Raw genomic sequence first — 19,098 nt, 5'->3', positions numbered from 1 at the left:
TTAAATTGACAATTGTTGTTTCATAAGTTACTCTATGGCTGACGTAAGTCTCCAAGCCTTTTGTCCACAAATCTTAAACTACTAGAATGCTGCTTATGTTCAACAAAATAAAATCAGGTATTAGATATTTGAGGCCTTAATACAGCTTTTTCCATTGGCTGACAGTCTTCCTAGACACCCTTAAGACCACTTAATATATCACATTTAAAAAACCAAACATTTAGACTAAGTTGTCGCTGATAAGATGTGAAATTGTATTTAGACAATGCCATCTTGCTACCACCTTTTGAATAAGCAGTCACTGATAGATGTAAAGAAATAAAATTATGCTTAATATAATGATTTTCTACGTAATCAATAAGATTGTTAGAATACATCTTAAAAATTCCTAAATGGATGTAGCTGCCATGCAGTTGGGAGTCTAGAAACACATCCAGTATCTGTTTTGAATTAATTGCTTTGAGATGCCTTTCTTCTTCCTGTGTTTTTGAAAAATGTGAACTCTTCCTATAGGCTTTTCCAGGGCATGCTGGAACACATCCATAAAACTATGTCAGTCTTGAGCACATAGTTGTACAGGCATGCAGACAGAATATTTGCCTTTTAAAATTACAGATCAAAACTGTCATAAATTAATTTACAGAATTATAACACACTTCCTTTCGTGCCATTGTGCAAATGCGACCAAAAAAATCATTGTAGAAAATTATTCCAAAGTTATCATTCTACTACTCTTGGTTTTTAGGGTTCCAAAATGTTAAAAAAAATGTTAAATGCCAAAACTTGATCAATGAAATAGTCATAGTGTAGTGTTTACCGTATCCTACTCGTGCTTGTGAAAAATTATTGAATGAGAAAAACGTATTGTAAGCGTATTGTAAACACTCAGTATTGAACTAACAAGGCTTCTTAAACCCTGTAGTTTACGCACATTTTGAAAGTAACATTAATTGCATTTTATACAGGCACGTGGCACGTCTGACAAATTACAAGTCCCATCCGCAGCTGACAGTCAAAAGTCAAGCAACTTGTTAAAACAATTCTAATTATTTTCTGCATTCTCCTGCACCTTAAGCAAAGCTTCATGCAATCGCCACTTGAAGAGAAATGTGAACTTCAGTAGCTCTTTAACCTTCTGAAGTCCACCGGAAAATAGTGGACGGCTACAGAAGTCTGTTCGAATCAAAGGAACGAATCCTTGACCACAAAAGCCACTACGCATTTCATATACCGTACTTATTTTTGTTGTGCAAATACAGTATATTACACCTATATATTTTTTAAACTACTCCACATGGGAAAATTTCATGATGCGTCCATTGTCTTCCGCTCTACTATATTGTACTTTGCAAAGGAATACGGTCAGTGAATGGACAATGAGATTTTCAGGACTCTAACATCACAACCAAAAGAGAATCTGATGGAAGGACAACCCTATCCCAACAAAACTCTAGTCTTCCGAAGGGCTAACAAGCTAAGCAGCAACACACAGACTCCATAAAGTCGTTAAGCAACAGGATATCTTTCGCCCTCCGATTTGATAGGAATACGAAATTTAATAGAATAATATAATAAAATTTAATAGAATTCAAAGACATTAGTTTACATTACAATCATCCATGCCTTTGCTATTCTATTATTTGTACCCAGTATTGCCATCCTTACTTTGATAATTTCTGTTGAATAAACTCGTCTATTACCATTATAAAAGCCTAGATCAGAACTGTCAGTCAATGAAGTTTCAGAAATGTTTTTTCTTGCTTCGTTGGTTACTTATATACATACAGTACTGCCCAATATCCCCGTCCAATTACTATCTCCAGTGAAATTAAAGCTCTAAAGGGTATTTTAGAAAATGTACTTACATATATGTGATTTTGCTGAAATCGATTACTTAGAGATTCCAACAAGCTTTTCTCATCCAGATCAGATAGAGTTGCCAAATCCTCTTGAGAGTCTGCTGGCATTTTCTTTCAGTGGCACGTTGTAATGATAAAAAAAAATGACTGCTAAGTTTCTCTCCTCCTCAGGACTCTTTGAAGCGACGTTGTGAGATACTGTGCTTCCGTCCCCACTAAACAAAGATGTTTAAATTCTTTTTCCATCTACAGCTTCTGAAAAACGCATAAAGTTTCCTCCTGTGGGCATGTCACATCCCGTTTTCATAACAAACCACAGAAAATATAATACATACATAAATTAAGCTAGTTTTACAATAAAACGTTAAATACTATTCGCCTTGTGCTTTGATTGCTCCGAGTTCAGTTTAAAGTGCTGTGCAACTCCTCCCCCTCTCTCTCACAGCAAAAACATCAGTTAAGGTGGGTCCCAATAAATGGATTAAATACGCTCAGCTGGTTATACCGCTGTCAAAGACGTTCATGTATAAATGATGCATAACTTCCCTGCTCGGTGCTCTGGTTTCCTTGTTTAACAATGTTTTTTGGGAGAAGCACTAAGAGGGAATAAAGCTTTGACCATATTGTTAAATAGAAGCCTGTGTAGCGTCAATTTTAACTACCCTGTGAGCTGCGCTTCTCCATTGTTCCCTGTACAAAACTGTTTAGAAGTATGGAATTGAAGCAGGAGACTTTCATGTTTTGGAACACCAGTATATTTTGTCCACCGTTTAAAGCTGGTCATAACAGGGCCAAATACGGACTTCTGCCTTATTCAACAGTTAAACATAAGAGCATGTTTAAATTAAGAAAATATCATTTTTAAGTGCTTCGTTTTTTTTAAAGATTAGGTTCTCAAAACATCTGTGAGGGTAGCCTGCACAATTTTGGAAAAGGGACTGCAGACGGAACTTTAATATTAACGTGGCTGGGGATGTTTAAATATGGTTCCTAAGTCGCCGACTTGGTCTGAAAGTTCTTAGCATACAAATACATGGCAATAGAGATCATATTACAATGAGGAAAAAAAAAACATACATTACTAAATCACTAAGGAATTGTACACGTTGCATTTCTTAATAGTAATAATAAGTAGGGAGAGGAGTATCTGTGTGTGTTACATGCATGTTTTGAGTATTTGTACAGTAGTTGCCTTGTATGGTCTGTTAAAATATTAACGCTGCAGTAAGAAAATTCTACTGCAGGGGGCGAAGGGTACCTAGAGAATGATACGGGGCCTCTCTCTTGACACTCGCCCCCTACAGTATAACTCACTACATTAAAACTCACTACATTAAAACTCTTAAAACGGTGTTAAACATCTCAGTGAACTTCCCTTATTCTTTACAATTAATCATTTGTAGCTCACCAAAACAATTAAGGATTATATTGATGATCTGTTTAATTTTAACCTGCTAGGATAGTCGACAAAAATTGTATTGTTTGTTTCATATTGGTTTTAATTTTATTACCTATGAGTAGCATACAGAATTCCATTCCCATCTTATGATCCTTTCATAACTCTTTTTCATTTGTAACTTTCATAAGGTGCCTTCTTAAAAAGAAAAAAAAAGTAAATGACAGGAGATCAGAAGTTGTCAGATCTTGCGGCCCTGGTCTATTCATCTTGCATTGGAATCACTGGCAAATAATTATTAACCATGACATTTTTTTTTCATAATCCAATTAATAGACAATAATGAGAAATTTAGATTGATAATGATATGCTGCTAACAAAATGACTACTTATAGAGTAGTTCAGGTGGGTAGCTGCGTCAGCATGCGTAGGCTGCAAAGGAACAAGTAATAGGTTTATTCCATGCTGAAAAAAAGAAGAAAGAGAACACAACGTTTCGGCCGTGGAGCCTTCTTCAGGTGTGAGAGAGACAGGGCAGTAGGCAAAGGTAAAGTAGCGGGAGAACAAAGGTTTAGAGGGAGGAGGAGTGAGAGGCGGGAGCAGGGGACAGAAAGAGAGGCTAATCAAGAGGTGTGAAGTCAGAATGGGTGCAGAGAGGTGTGAAATGAAACTTCTAATGAATGGAGAAAATTTAAAAGAACAGTAATCTGTCGTTAAGGGAAGGGAGAATGTTTGATCCTAGCTGCAGAATAATTTTAGTTTCGGTGGTCTTTCTGATGTATGAGTTCGGAAAACCGAGAACACAGAGAACACAGACGGAGAGATTAGAGTGGTCGTGGCCGTCAGAGGTGAAATGAGAAACAATGGGCTTGGAGAGATCTTTAATCTTCACAGCCCTGACGTGTTCTCTGAAGCGGTCTCCGAGTTATAGAGTAGTTCAGGTGGGTAGCTGCGTCAGCATGCGTAGGCTGCAAAGGAACAAGTAATAGGTTTATTCCATGCTGAAAAAAAGAAGAAAGAGAACACAACTTTTACTCTTTCTGTCCCCTGGTGTCAGAAAGACCACCGAAACTAAAATTATTCTGCAGCTAGGATCACACATTCTCCCTTCCCTTAATGACAGATTACTGTTCTTTTAAATTTTCTCCCTTCATTGGAAGTTTCATTTCACACCTCTCTGCACCCATTCTGACTTCACACCTCTTGATTGGCCTCTCTTTCTGTCCCCTGCTCCCGCCTCTCACTCCTCCTCCCTCCCAACCTTTGTTCTCCAGCTACTTTACCTTTGCCTACTGCCTTGTCTCTCTCACACCTGAAGAAGGCTCCACGGCCGAAACGTTGTGTTCTCTTTCTTCTTTTTTTCAGCATGGAATAAACCTATTACTTGCTACTTATAGAGTAGCTGTGTTACTACTTTGTAGCCTTTTCCTGACAGTTAAATGGCATGGAAAGCATCTTGTGATCTTGTGAAAGTCTTGTGATGATCACAGGGTAGCACAGTGGGGCAGTGGTCAGCATTGCTCCCTCATAGTGCTAGGGCCCTGGGTTCAATTGTGTACCTAGTGCTCTATCTGCACGGACTTTGTAAGTTCTCTCCGTGCTCGTCTGGGTTTCCTCCAGGTGCTTCGATTTCCTCCCACAGTACAAAGACACTCTGTAGGTTAACTGGCTTCTGTGAAAATCTATGTGAGTGTGTACATGTCTGATTTTGTGTGTGTTCCCTGCAATGGACTTGTGTCCCATCCAGGGTGTATCCTGCCTTGTGCCCCTGGCTTGCCTGGATAGGCTTCAGCTCTTGAAGGATGAATCATTGTCTTTAACACTTTTGAACATATATAAAAACATTTTTCCTGAGTAACAAAGTACATGCTTTTAGATTATTCTTTTCAAACACAGTCATCAGTATGTTACAATCCACGATTTGGTCATTAAATCTATATTTTGCATTTAATATCTTATTGCTCTAATTAAAGCCTAAACAAGGAGCCTGGGAACAGTGGGTAGAATCAGGCATTTGCTTAGTTTCAGGTGAGTTTACAGGTAGGTGAACACCAATGATGAAAGGATTTTGCAGTTTACCCTAGATAATCAGTTTCTTGATTTGAAGGCTCAATACACAGAAACATGGCACAAAAAGACAGGAAGAGAGAGGGAGGATAGAAGGCAACAGAAGAGTAAAGAAGGAATCAGAAGACAGACAGAAAGAAGAAACACTACCATCATCCTCCTGCTCAAATCTTGTGCCAGCTGAGAGGACCATTTTCTGATGGAAATCTTCTGGCTATGTTATCTGTACGATATTATAAAGAGATTGTGATCCTACAGTTTTTAATTTAAGAAATTCAGGTTTCTTTAGTGGAGAAATTCTCAGGATAAAGATATTCTCTCCTACTTGGTGATGCATCTTTAAAATAGGGAGATAGATTTACATTCACTGCTTGCGTCCAGGTTGTAGGCAGTTACAGTTAGTCTTGGGTTGAATTTTTGAAAGATATATCTTTCAGGTTAAAAGGCTAGCCTTTTGTGTAGATCTGTAGAACATAGGCCTTGGAGACACTTTGGTTTGTATATAGTGTAACTGGTATATGTGTTTTTGTTTAGTGTTGTGTAGTTGTGTGGTTTCAGCAACACAGTATTTGATCTGATTTATTACTCTGTCTCTGCAGCTGTGACAGAGAATAAAGAACTCAGCTGCCTCAAATTGTACCAACTGCTTGGATTTCATATTTATTTATTTAAATTATTTCCCTTTCCTGCTTGCAACAAATATTTATACTTTGAGACAACATTTTAGTTCCTGTAGGAATTTTTTATGAGGTTTAAATTCTGATAACTGTACGGGCCACATTTTGCTACCACTAAGAAATTATGACAAGGTAGCATAAAGTGGCATTACACCAGCTTTGAATCTGCCAGCTTCTGAGATTAGACATTTCCTATGAAGTAAGGAACATTTATTTAATTTTTCTACTTCTATAAGAAGATACACAATCTATACCATGCAGTCAACTCATTTTTTCCAGCATCCTATTGTAATTATTTTTTCTGAAAGTTTATATCCCATATATCTAATTCAAACTCTTAGCATGAATGTGTTTTTAATAGTGTAGCTGTTGTTCCAGAAACTCACAGAAAATGAAATGTTTCTGATATATGTAAGAATTTTTTACATACACTTAAAAAAATAAATGTGTTAAAAAAGAGAAGTGTAATCAATCTTTTTTTGTTATTCTTTGTATCATTATTAAAATCCTTAAAATATTCAGAGCTACTGACACTGGTCTGTCTATTGAAAGCATGTGATCTTGTGTGACTGATAGTGGCTGAGCCCTCTTTGTGCATTGAGCTCTCTTAAGTTTAAAAACTATATTAAGTTTAATGAGGGTGTAATCCCACTATAGGAAGTGTCACAATTTTACAAATAAAACATACTATATATGCTAACAAAAATGTTTGTTAGGATTTTAGAAGTAAGAATAGATAAAAACTAATACAGATAATACAGAGTATATTATGCAGTGGTAAATTATCGAAGGAACATGTACGAAATATCAGTCCTGTACAGTGTTAACTTAGAAGCAACATTATTGACCTGCTGTAATGCAACAGTGGTTGTTAAACTCGGCATGAATAAAAACAAAAGACATTTTGCAAACGAGGACATTCAGGCCACTATTCTAGTTTGATCAATTGCCATGGTTACACTTCTGGAAATGGCATACACTTACATTTTGCATATGTTTTGCATGGTATGTGAAATTCTTGTAAGAATTGTCTTCTGTAAGAGAGAACCAAATGTATTTACCCTATTTTGTAAGCTTCACATTATGCACTTAGAGCCATATGGCAGAAGCAAATAACAACAGCCAAATCTAACAATGAAATAATGTAATACATTGTATCATTGGTATTACTAAAAAAAGTCAAAACTGACATTCTGTATGTTTACGAATAGTAATATAATCGAAGTTAAAGATTTTCCTTTTCTATTACACAGAATACTGTAAATCTGTTTTGTGCCTTTGAAGAACAGTCCTTATCAGTTCTGAGCATTTTACCTCTATCCTTTCATGGAAGTAACTTCTTTATAAAAGATCCCTGGCAATTAATTAGCCAGCAGCCATATCACCCTGCAACTCACAACTATTAACCCACTAAAGCTAAGCAGGTGTGAGCCTGGTGAGTACCTGGACGAAAGACCTCCTGGGAAAAACGAAGGTTCTTACTGGAAGAGATGTTAGTGGGGCCAGCAGAGGGCGCTCACCCTGCAGTCCATGTGGGTCCTAATGCCCCAGTATAGTGATGGGGACACTATACTATGAAAAGGCGCCGTCCTCTGTGGTCATTAAAAATCCCAGGGTTTCTCAAAAAGAGTGTAACCCTGGCGTCCTTGCCAAATTTTCCATTGGCCCTTACCAGTCATGGCCTCCTAATAATCCCCATCTATGAATTGGCTTCATTACTCTGCTCTCCTCCCCACTGATAGCTGATGTGTGGTGAGCGTTCTGGCCGTCGCATCATCCAGGTGGATGCTGCACATTGGTGGTGGTTGTGGGGAGTCCCCATAACCTGTAAAGTACTTTGAGTGGAGTGTCCAGAAAAGTGCTTTATAAGTGTAAGCAATTATTATTATTGTAATTACTGTTGGTCCTGCCAGTTAGAGGTTTCTTATAGCCATTGTTAATTTGTGTGGCACTGTTTTTACTGTTCCTGAAGGTCCATATTCTGACAAATGAGTCTGTAAGTGATTGGATATTTCTGTCGGCGTTTTACATACCAATACCTCTTCAAGAATTTGTTTTTTTGTTTTTTTCCTGGTGTGGATGGGGTCCCGGGTGGTCATAACTCACTGACCAAAGTCAATACCTGATTTTGCTGAAGTTTTAAGAATGCTGCTCTTTTTTTTGTACTGTATAACTTGTTTTCTCTGTGTACATTTCCAAGACATGTTATTTTAGCTTTATTTGTACTCTTAAGCCTTGATTATTGTAAAAAGAAGTTGCTTATTGTTCATAGAACCACTCTGCCTTTTTTGCTATTTACAGTATAGAAGAAATAATGGGGCAGTCAGCAGCCTATGTCAAATTTAACGTGTCGTCATTGTTTGCTGAAGTAGAACATGCAGGTCTGTTACTTTTATTAATGGAAAATATCACTTTTTACTGATGGCTGAACAAGACCCAGGAGCACTGCTTCTCTAAAAAGGTGAAGTGACAACAGGAAAGGTGAATATGAAATTTCAGAGGTAATATAAGAATAATGTATTGTAAAAGTGTATCGTGTGGTGTAAAATAATCGACACATGGCACGGCAAGTACTCTGCAGTGTGGCTGCGTCCTGTATCAGGAACTTCTTGAGGAGAAGCAAATAAGATAAGTAATGTATTTCCATAGGCACTGGGCTATTTAGGGCCACTTTTACAGCACAGAGGTAAGAGGAGGTTAGAGAATAGAACAGAGAATGGTGCAAGTGCAAAAAAAAATGATAGGAAGGGTAGCTGAGTCTTCAAGACATACTGTACTGTATGAAGGGCTTATTTGCAAAGAGCCTTACAGTCGAGGTAAGCCAGCATGAAAGAAAGAGATGCCTTTGCCAGAACACATGTACAGTAGTTACCAAAGACATACCATGATCCTCTGTAGTAAGAGGTCAATGCCATTGGAGTTAGCAGGAGGCATACATAGGTAGACAGTGTTGCAACAGGTACCAATATCACAACTGTTTTATGTGGCTTTATTGTTTTTAGCGCATCTGTTTTATGTTTAATCTTTGAAGTTATGTTTTTTTGGTAATTCTGCCTTCCTTTCCTTTTGTTTCCCAAAAAAGTCTCCTTTCTGTAAGTATTACACTTTCCTTTATTGTAAAAGCCTTAGCCGGAGGATAATAATATCACAATTCATACCAATAATCCATATCTGGTGAATCTAGCCATAAGGTTATGATTTTACTTTAAGTAATGCAAAGATCAATTTTAAAATGGTGTCCTTGTTTCTCTGTGTGGAATAGAATTGTAACACTGCAAGGCTGTACAACAATAGAAGTACACAAGGATGAAAAAAGGCAAACTGGGTTCAGGAGAGTCTTCATTCCATATATGAATGTACAGTAATATCACTGGAGAAAAACAAAAGCAAGAGGGCGTTTTTTAAAATTTGATAAAAATGAGGAAGAAATAGTTAGGAAATACTAAATACATTTGGAGTTAAAGTTAAGGCATCATGGGGTATTAGGAATACGACTAAGAGGGAACAGGGTAACAAAGCTGTAGTATCAGTCAAGTGTTAATAAGCCACTACATAGATAACCATTGCCTCCCCAGAGAGCAAACAAAAACAATGAGATAGCTCAAATTAGATTAGTTTAACAATAATATATTTTAACTTTTAGATGGTAATTTATAGCCAGTTAGTAGCAAACTGTATACACTGGATACACTTGGTGCTTGGTTGTCAGTGGTGCAACAGGGATAGCAAAGAAGGCTACCACCAAAACAGGAGAGCTCATTTGTAATACCTCAGATGAGGAATGAGTAGTAGTGACGGGGACACTATACTGTAAACAGGTGCCGTCCTTCGGATGAGATGTAAAACCGAGGTCCTAACTCTCTGTGGTCATTAAAAATCCCAGGGCGTTTCTCGAAAAGAGTAGGGGTGTCAATTTCCCATTGGCCTTTACCAATCATGGCCTCTTAATGAATCCCCCTCTGTGAATTGGCTACATTACTCTGATCTCCTCCCCACTGACAGCTGATGTGTGGTGAGCATTCTGGCGCACTATGGCTGCCGTCGCATCATCCAGGTGGATGCTGCACATTGGTGGTGGAGGGGAGTCCCCATTACCTGTAAAGCACTTTGAGTGGAGTGTCCAGAAAAGCGCTATATAAGTGTAAGCAATTATTATTATTATCATTATTATTATTATAGAATCTGCTCCTCAAAGCTAAGCAAACATTCGTCTGACGTGAACTGCATAGTTCATACATGAAGATGTGTTGCAAATAAATATTGCTTCTTGAGACCCACTTGTAAATTCGAATCCTTATCTTCAATTGCAAAAAAAGAAAGCAATCTTAAGACTCATAAATCTTCAAGAAAAGAAACAAATGAACAAAATGTTTTCTTTATTTTCTTTCTAAGCAGAACAAGTATAAATTATGGAAAAGAAAACTCACCCATTTCACCGAGAAGGAAGACAATTAAATGTTGAGAGATTTAAATGGGTTGAGATATATACAAGTATTTGCATTATCTGATTCAACTAATAACTGAACCATAAAAAAGTACTGTATTACTGTACATTTATAACTGTTTCTGTTGGAGTAGTGCTTGCTTTAACCCTCCAGTGTGGTTTTGTGTAACAATAGATGTGAGTGTTCATACTGTATAATGATTAATGAAGAAGCTATTAATGTCTAAACAATCAACAATGCAAGCAACACTTTTGGCAAAAAAGTAACTACAATTTAATCTAAAACTGCCTTTTAGAGGTCAGGTTAGTATTCAAATTAAAAAAAGATAAAATTTAAAATATTAGCATTTACTGTAGCTTGTCACACAAATACACAGTATAAAAATCCTTTTGACTTCTGTTCCATGCTCTTTTTATGCCATCTCTACTTCTGTTGGTACAGGTTTGCGTGTTCTTTTCTTCTTCCTAGAAAGCATTGTGACGTGTTACAGTATGTTATTGCGCTTTGAGATTCATCGTAAGATTACAGTATGACAAAAAAGCATATGCATCCATCATTTGAAACTTTATTTATAAATTCATTCAATTTAATAATGAATGAACTGAATGAATGCCCTTTCATAATTGCAAATGTCAGTAAGATATATACAGACTGGCTTAAGACTTATGATTACTACATTTTGCAAATAGAAAGTCAATGTTTGCAGCCATGGACAGCAGGTCTCAGCAAGTCTCAGTTTGTTTAAATGGGAAAGAGCTGTTAATTCCTCCTTGGTGATGTCAATGGACAAAATATACCTACGTATACCTATGTTTCATATCTATTATGTCTGAATAAGTAACAAATTATGTGAATCTTACCTTTGCAGAACAGTAACAACTATGAGAGAAATGAGTGCCACTGCAAAAATGACTCCACCTACAATTCCTACTGCAAGTCCTGGAAGGGTAAAAACAACAAAAACAAATTAATCTCTAGAAGTACTTTCCCACCTCATTATGATTTTAAACGTTCTACTGTGCTCTTCTTGTACAAATGTAGTTTACAACTAAAGTCTGGAGGGATGACAGCAGTCAGATTCAATTTGTTTCACTCGCCCTAATTCATAATTACTCATCATTTCCTATAACAATGTACTGTACTTATGCACAATGAAAATGTTTACATCCATAGCTCAATAAGATTTTGATGCAAACTTTTTTTTAAAGTAACACAACGTTATTCTAAAAGGCTAGCAGGTAGGTTATCACCAGGTCCTGCTTGAGTAAGGAAGATCCTCTGGTTGCTTTCAGCATTACTGGAGATCTCCTCTCTCAGAAGTTGCTTGGAGAAGGAGATATAATGCTACAAAAATCAATAAACTGGTCCTGAAAAACCAGGACACTGAGGCAGAGGGTCTCCACACCTGCTGAACAACTTATTAGATCCAGACCCACAATTTGAGAATACTGAGGCCCAAATCCAATCTTCAAGTGCAGAAGTTCACTTTCTTTATTGGGGACTCCATGAAAAGTGTCTAAGGAACCAAAGGGATCTGCAGACCACGCTTGAAAACCCCATACAGACTAATAATACAGTTACAAGTTTTGGAATGAAATTGCAAACAAAATGGAGCCATTTAATTTCAAGCAGAAAATGTTATATTTCCTTATGTGTAGAATTTACCTAGATTTACAGAGGTTGGTTCAGGTTCTTCTGTCCCGCTCACACCAGATCTTCCTGATATTGCTGTTAAAAAACAAGGAAATGAACTTGTGGAATCAAGAACAGAGTAGCCACCTAGTGGAAACTCAATATAGTGATTATTGTAGATCACAAACGCTTAAAACCAGAACCCAGAATGAGAGCAAAAAAAGATTTGGGACTTTTTCCCTGATTAAAAACAGACCTATGACACAAATGTATTTTATGTGTTAAGTTTTTTACAGGAGTAATAGTCTTATTTTACTGTATTCAATTTACAAATATCATGCGTTTTTCCTTAAATATTCATCTTGTCTGTAAAATGTCGCTTATGGATGGAAGGTGAATACATCACACATACTATAGCAAGGCAAGGGCAAACACTGTAACACAACACAGTGTACAATTCTTTTTCCTAGCCTTTGCTACAGAATTGATACACTAATTTAGTTGTTGTTTTGCTTTTTTAATTTAAATTTCACCCAATATAAAACATGCAGATGTATTAAAGATGCAAATATGGCACACTGTCCCATCACAAATAAGCAGACGGTCTTTTAATTATAACTCCTGTGCTCAAATGTTCACCTTTGAGTTTTGGTTTTGCACAATGGGAGTTTCTGCTATTTATTAACTTTGGTTTTCTGCGCAGAGCAATAGCCACTCCTTTCATCAACAGTGATTACTGAAAAGTAAACCAGCATGTTGACACAACAGCCATTTTAGTTAACATCCCTGAAATAAGATGAAGTGTGTAAGTGAGTGTTAAATTAGACTGTGTTTTAAAGACCTTACATTCCCAGGCAAGAAGGGACTTCAATAATTTTACTTGAAAGATGGTAAAAAAAGCACGTCATTTTGAACCTACAGTATATTTTGAAATGTTTTCATGTGTATTTTAGAAACTTTCCTTATCTGTTAAATTTTAAATCTTAAATGTTAAATCTTAAAAGTTTAGACTGCAGGTTTACCATGGTTGTATTTTGTATTCTTTGTTAAAAAAATAATTACACTACAAGATAAACTTTACAAAATATTCTATACAAACACTGTGATCTTCTATATACTAGTACTGCTCAGAAATATGAAAGTAATGATACATAAGATCAAGTAATGTATCAAGAAACTAATGTAATTAATTAATGCTGACCTTGGCATGTTTCTTTACACTCCTTTTTACTCTGAAATCGGTTCCCATTTCCCTGACAGCCTCCATAGAAGAAGGACTTGCAGATCTTTTCTTTTGAGTCATAGTAAAACATGGGGATCCTGCCAAAACACATTCCAGGATCCATCGGCTTTTCACAAACTGCCCCTGGGTGGAAAAGAAAAAGGAAAGAAAAAGTTTTTATCTCCAAGTCTTATAACTGGTGCAAACATGAGGAGGGCACGATGTTGAGAAATACCCAGATTAGAAAAGGTAGGAAAGACAGGAGAAATATTCTAGTATTATGTTGAATTCAAAGAGAAAAATAAAACGTCACATTAAAACTAGAGCTGTTCTTACATTTCTGATTAACAAATTAGGTTGGAGATTAGTTAGGAAAAATAGGTTACACTGAATTTTAAAGTTAATAATTTCTGCAAAAAAAGAATGAAATAATGTAATCTGTTACAAAGTGTCATGATTGTTTTAAATATATGTTTTATAAATATAAAAATATAAAAACAAACTTTTAATCAATGGATAAATAAAAAATTGGGTAAATCAGAAAAGCACCACAAATCTAACTTTACCAGGACATGAAAAATAAGATCTTAATATAGGCACTGATTATTTTGACTCATGTGTGTGTTTTTAAGATAAAAGTGTAGCTAGAATTGTGACAAGCACCATCACAAGATTACATTCCCATTGTTTAGTAAGGCAGCTGCTCAACACCGTCGGTACCATTGGATATCAAAATCGCACTTTAAGACCTGCCTTCAGAAGAACAATTGGAAAATAATTTAAAAAAAAGTGTTTTTGACGTGAAAAGCTTAAAAGGATTTGTAGAATATAGATTGTACACTGTAAAATGTAGAATGCACATTAAAAAAAATATGACACAGCAATAATTCAACACATTCTTCCTTCAATATTTCTCCTGCTACTAAGCGTGGGCATTGATCAATCAGAAAACGTTCAGGGACATTCTCAATGAGTTTCAATGAACTTTCAGGTACAGTATGTTCTCAATGAGTAAGCAAACCTTCTGTGAGCTGGTGTCAGAATGTTCATCCATAGTGTGACCCTGGGTGTGACACTTCCTCAAGCTGTAGCACATACTGTACTGTACAATAACTGGATGAATGTTGCCTTAGATTAGGGATGAGCATGATGCTTCGTCTTTCCCTGCACTTGGTAAATCAGTGATGTCCTAGGAATCTGGTGCCTAGTAGTGACTTCAGCAAAGCACGTGCCTCACCCTCATTCAGGACCCTCCTGCACTGCAGAGATGACCAATGGGCAGACAGACCAGAGGAGCCTGTACTGCTTCATCCATATAGTCACACTGGGCGTTTGTACTGTGTACAGACACAGCTGCTGATTCCATATTGGGTGAACACATAACAATAAAGTAAAAGACAATCATAACAAAAATCCACATATCCATCCATTTTCTAGCCACTTAATTCAAATAGAGAGTCGCGGTGAAGCCCAAGTCTAGCTCAGCAAGCTATGGGCGTACGTTGTGTTACACCCTGGACAGGATGCCAGTCCATTGCAGGGTGCACAGACACACAAACAAATATAAGACATGAACACACTCACACCAATTTTCCCAGAATCCAATTAACCTCACAGTACGTCTTTGGATTGTGGGAGGAACTTGGAACACCAGGTAGAAATCCACATGAACACAGGGAGAACATATAAACTCCATGCAGATAGCACCCCAGGTCCAGAATTGAACCCAGGGCCCCATAACTGGAACCAGCAATGCAAGCCTTCTGCCACAATACCACCCATACCAAAAATAAATGTATTATATTTGAATTTATGAACTGACTTTCTCTTTAATTATCCTTATGATATAAAACCTCCAAACCAACTGAAGTGGTGAATGTCTTTTCCTCGTTCTCTCAGTTTCAATATCAATTCTGAATGAAATATTTCTGCTTCCAAAGACCTTGGCAGAGGGATCATTTTATAATTGCATTTTCCTCAGCACGTGAGAATCCTACCCATGCATTGGAAATTACTTGCCTTTCACTTAATGGAGGAACATTTCCTTGTTTTGGACAGAAGGAAGAGGTCACATGTAAAAGAGAATGGAATCATACACTTGCACACTGTTAGATTTTGTCCAGGTATTAGTCTCAAGTCAGGATAAATATACTGTACTTAAAATCACAGGCTCTTGGTAGGCTGTACTTACTTCCACTTGGGTACAGATCTTCTTTTTCCAATGAGCAGGCTTTCATGCATTCTCTGTCTGAGTTAAAACGATTATCATTGCCCCCTGATCCCTTGTAATAGAATGGTAAACATTTGCCAGCTGTTGTATCATAGTAAAATGTTAAATCTTGTTTATCTCCGATACCTTCCTCTTTTGGTTGAGTGCAATCTGACAAATGAGAAAAAGAAAAAAAATATATATCATGTGCTTTTGACTATGAGAAATGGTACTCTAGGAATAACTTCAATAGTTTGTCCAGATCTTGGTTAGATCATGCTGGGAACTTTTTTTAATTTGTGACATGAATACATTTTACAAAGGTAAATCAAATTATTTCTAATTTACAGGAACTTGCATGTTCTTCCTATGAATACCTTGTACTTGTGAATAAAACCATATGTATTTATATTCAATAGAATCACACAGTTATTTAATGTATTAAATTTAATGTTTAATCCTTGTGAACAGAAAATGATATTACTTGCTAGAAATCTGCATGATCAAATCTGAATTTATAGATGAAATTGAGAACGAAAAGAATTTTACTCACTTTCAGATGAAGCTTGAACAATCACGATGAAATAAAGCACAAAGTAAAGTGTCTTCATTTTTGTTTTTGATGCAAATGCTCTGGATCTTCAAGCTCTCTCTGACAAACTGTGTATATGCTATAACTGAGCAGATGTCATTTGCTTTTACATGAGAGTCACCCTTTGAACCTGTAACTATGAGTCAAGATTTTATGACAGGTGAGTTTCAGTCAGTAAAACCCTTTGATCCCATTTTCAGTCATTCACATCAATAAAATATGAAAATGAACAACTGCCCTGATAGTATCATAGCAACACATTAGAGCAAGTTAACTAATGGAGTTGTTAATATTATATGTTTTTCACTCAACTGTTCGCTGTATTGAATCCCTGTTTTCTTACCCAGAGTTCCATCACCTTTCCAATGACTACATTTTATTTAACAAGTGGTCAACATTAGCACAGAATTTTGTAATGTTTCATTAAATATGTTTTGAATTTGTGTGTAATTACTGATGCATATTTTGGAAACTTTAAGAAAGAAATCCTGAACTTGGGGACATTGTCTAACACCTTACTTTTGTTATTATACTAATAGATCTTAAATTGTTTTGGTTAATGTTCCTGACAGCTGTTTGGGACACAGTATATATTTATATGCACAGTATATATAAGAGCCTTAACAGTATTTTGAAAGAGAACTGTGTGTCCTCACATTTGATAGGCTGGATCTCTGATCCACTTACTGTATTCTCCAGGTAAGGGTTAGAGCACTAACTTCAGTGTTGCAAACTTTGACAGTTTAATATTTGTATTTCACATTACAGTATGTCATTGTGTCCTGTAATAGCATTTCAGTATGGGTTGAATGCTGAAATGTTATTGTAAGGTCTCCGCGAATCTCCCAATTATTTATGTATACGTTTTAGTGAGAAGAAAGGGAGATCATTCATATACCAACAGAACTAGTATAGATTGCATACATCAGTATCTCTGAGAAAATGATCGAATTGCTTTGCAGCAAGTTACGTGTTTCAAAATTAATCATCTTCCTCAGTAAATCACTAGCAGATTGGTATTCAATGTTCATTGCTGTCTGTCAAGGCGGCATTTTTTCTGATTCTCTTTCATTATCACCAATTGTAACACGAGGGGAACCACTGTAGACAAATCAAGAAGAATCAAGAGGAATCCCGCAGATTCTGTTCTTCAGGCCAGATAACCTGGACTTTGCTGATAACCTTGCATTGATGTGCAACAGAAAGTAATAATAATAATTGCTTACACTTATATAGCGCTTTTCTGGACAATCCACTCAAAGCGCATTACAGGTAATGGGGACTCCCCTCCACCACCACCAATGTGCAGCCCCACCTGGATGATGTGACAGCAGCCATAGTGCGCCATAACACTTACCACACATCAGCTATCAGTGGGGAGGAGAGCAGAGTAATGAAGACAATTCATAGATGGGGATTATTAGGAGGCCATGATTTAAAAGGGCCAATGGGAAATTTGGCCAGGACGCCGGGGTTACACTCCTACTCTTTTCGAGAAACGCCCTGGGATTTTTAATGACCACAGAGAGTCAGGACCTTGGTTTTACGTCTCATCCGAAGGACAGCGCCTGTTTACAGTATAGTGTCCCCGTCACTACATTGGGGCATTAGGACCCACATGGGCCGCAGGGTGAGCGCCCCATGCTGGCCCCACTAACACCTCTTCCAGCAGGAACCTTAGTTTTTCCCAGGAGGTCTGCCATCCAGGTACTGACCAGGCTCACACCTGCTTAGATTCAGTGGGTTATCAGTTGTGAGTTGCAGGGTGATATGGTGATATGAAAGTAAATATAGTGAGGCAGAAGAAAACAAAAGCCATCCCCCTACATGCGTCTCACATATCTATTAATATCAAAAGGCATGTCATCTGGAGAACACACACAAACTGTGACAGCAGTAAGAAGCTCATTTCAAGAATCAATAGAACTCAAAATGCTTATGGAAACTGCAGACTGTGACATATCAAAATCCCAGCATTATACCCACAGGACCAATACAATGCTTGTGTCTCTGCAAAAAGACGAACTCTCAGATCATCTAGATATAAATACAGAAGTGTAGTCTAAGGTTGTTTGGCCATAACTTTGAATACTTCCTAACATCCATCCACCCAGCATCCATAGAACCAAAAACATTCAAACATAAGACAGGTTACAAATAAGAATAGGCCTTTCAGCCCATCATGTCTTGGCTGATGGTACTGCAGCTAATTAATCATCCAGCCATTTATCAACATAAACCAGATATCAGCTTCAACAGCATGCCTGGATAATCTGTTCAATTTTCCCACAACAATTTGTTTAATTCCTGTTCTCACTTTTCAATGCACATTTCTTTAATTTTCACTTGTATCCCCTGTTATGTATAATTGTTAATCATAAATAATATAATTAAGTACAGTATAGTTAATAATTAAATTCACTAAAACCGGTGCTTTTAAGGATTTTGTATAATTGAATTTTTCAATAGCTTTTTCAATTGCTTTTCCATAATGTCTAGATTTGAACATGAAAACGATGTGTCAAACACCTATTGCCTTTCGAAACTACATAATCCAAGCCCAACATTTCCCATTGTACAGTAAATCTATTTTTTATGTTGGTGCTATTTGGACGCAAACATTGTACCTGTCTGTTTCCCCAGTGTTGAATTATCTTTTCAGCTTCTAAAGTATTCTCTAATGCTCCTGTTTTGGTATCATCTGTGAAGGTGACTTCTAAGAAGATTCTTTAATCCATGTGCATAATAAGATAAGATTACTTTTTTGGCCATAAACAATTTCTTGTATTAGGAATTTGTCTTTTCACATACCCCAACTTGCTTTCCAAGAGACAGACAAGGAGAGAAATTTGGGGTCAGAGCTCAGGGTCAGCCATTTATAGAACACCCCTGGAGCAGTTGGGGTTAAGAGCCTTGCTCAGGGGCTCAACAGAGTAGGATTCCTCTGCCTGCCATGGAATATGAACCAGCAACCTTCCAGCCACAGGTGCAGAGTCTTA

The 19,098-nt window shown here is 36.9% G+C and overlaps 2 protein-coding genes across 2 annotated transcripts in view; both read right to left on the bottom strand.

Moving 5' to 3' along the window:
• The window catches only part of LOC102689852 (myosin-IIIb), a 66,210-nt gene extending 63,813 nt beyond the window's left edge, over nt 1–2,397 (bottom strand). The window contains exon 1 of the mRNA XM_015365891.2: nt 1,866–2,397. Coding sequence (XP_015221377.2) covers nt 1,866–1,967 — 102 coding nt within the window. The 5' untranslated portion in view covers nt 1,968–2,397. The remainder of the gene's footprint in view (nt 1–1,865) is intronic.
• Nucleotides 2,398–10,358: 7,961 nt separating this feature from the next.
• tfpil (tissue factor pathway inhibitor-like) lies at nt 10,359–16,206 on the bottom strand. The gene is made up of 6 exons (XM_015366398.2): nt 16,061–16,206; nt 15,490–15,678; nt 13,278–13,442; nt 12,110–12,172; nt 11,305–11,383; nt 10,359–10,908 (listed from the first exon to the last, which is right to left on the bottom strand). Exons 1-6 carry the CDS (start codon nt 16,116–16,118, stop codon nt 10,857–10,859), a joined length of 606 nt encoding a protein of 201 aa, XP_015221884.2. The 5' UTR covers nt 16,119–16,206; the 3' UTR covers nt 10,359–10,856.
• Between the last annotated feature and the right edge of the window lie 2,892 nt (nt 16,207–19,098).

The sequence above is a fragment of the Lepisosteus oculatus genome, chromosome 3 (genome assembly GCF_040954835.1).
Source record: "Lepisosteus oculatus isolate fLepOcu1 chromosome 3, fLepOcu1.hap2, whole genome shotgun sequence".
Lineage (NCBI taxonomy): Eukaryota > Metazoa > Chordata > Actinopteri > Semionotiformes > Lepisosteidae > Lepisosteus > Lepisosteus oculatus.
Note: the sequence above shows the minus strand (reverse complement) of the source record. Positions and strands in the feature narration are given on the sequence as shown.

What these genes read in the sequence shown, in the direction of transcription:
- tfpil (XM_015366398.2), bottom strand. Translation starts at nt 16,118, where the DNA reads ATGAAGACACTTTACTTTGTGCTTTATTTCATCGTGATTGTTCAAGCT. An exon ending in AGATCTGTACCCAAGTGGAA is followed by an intron (nt 13,443 to 15,489) that starts GTAAGTACAGCC and finishes TTTTCCACCCAG; the next exon opens with GGGCAGTTTGTGAAAAGCCG. An exon ending in ACCAACCTCTGTAAATCTAG is followed by an intron (nt 11,384 to 12,109) that starts GTAAATTCTACA and finishes TTACCCTTCCAG; the next exon opens with GACTTGCAGTAGGAATTGTA.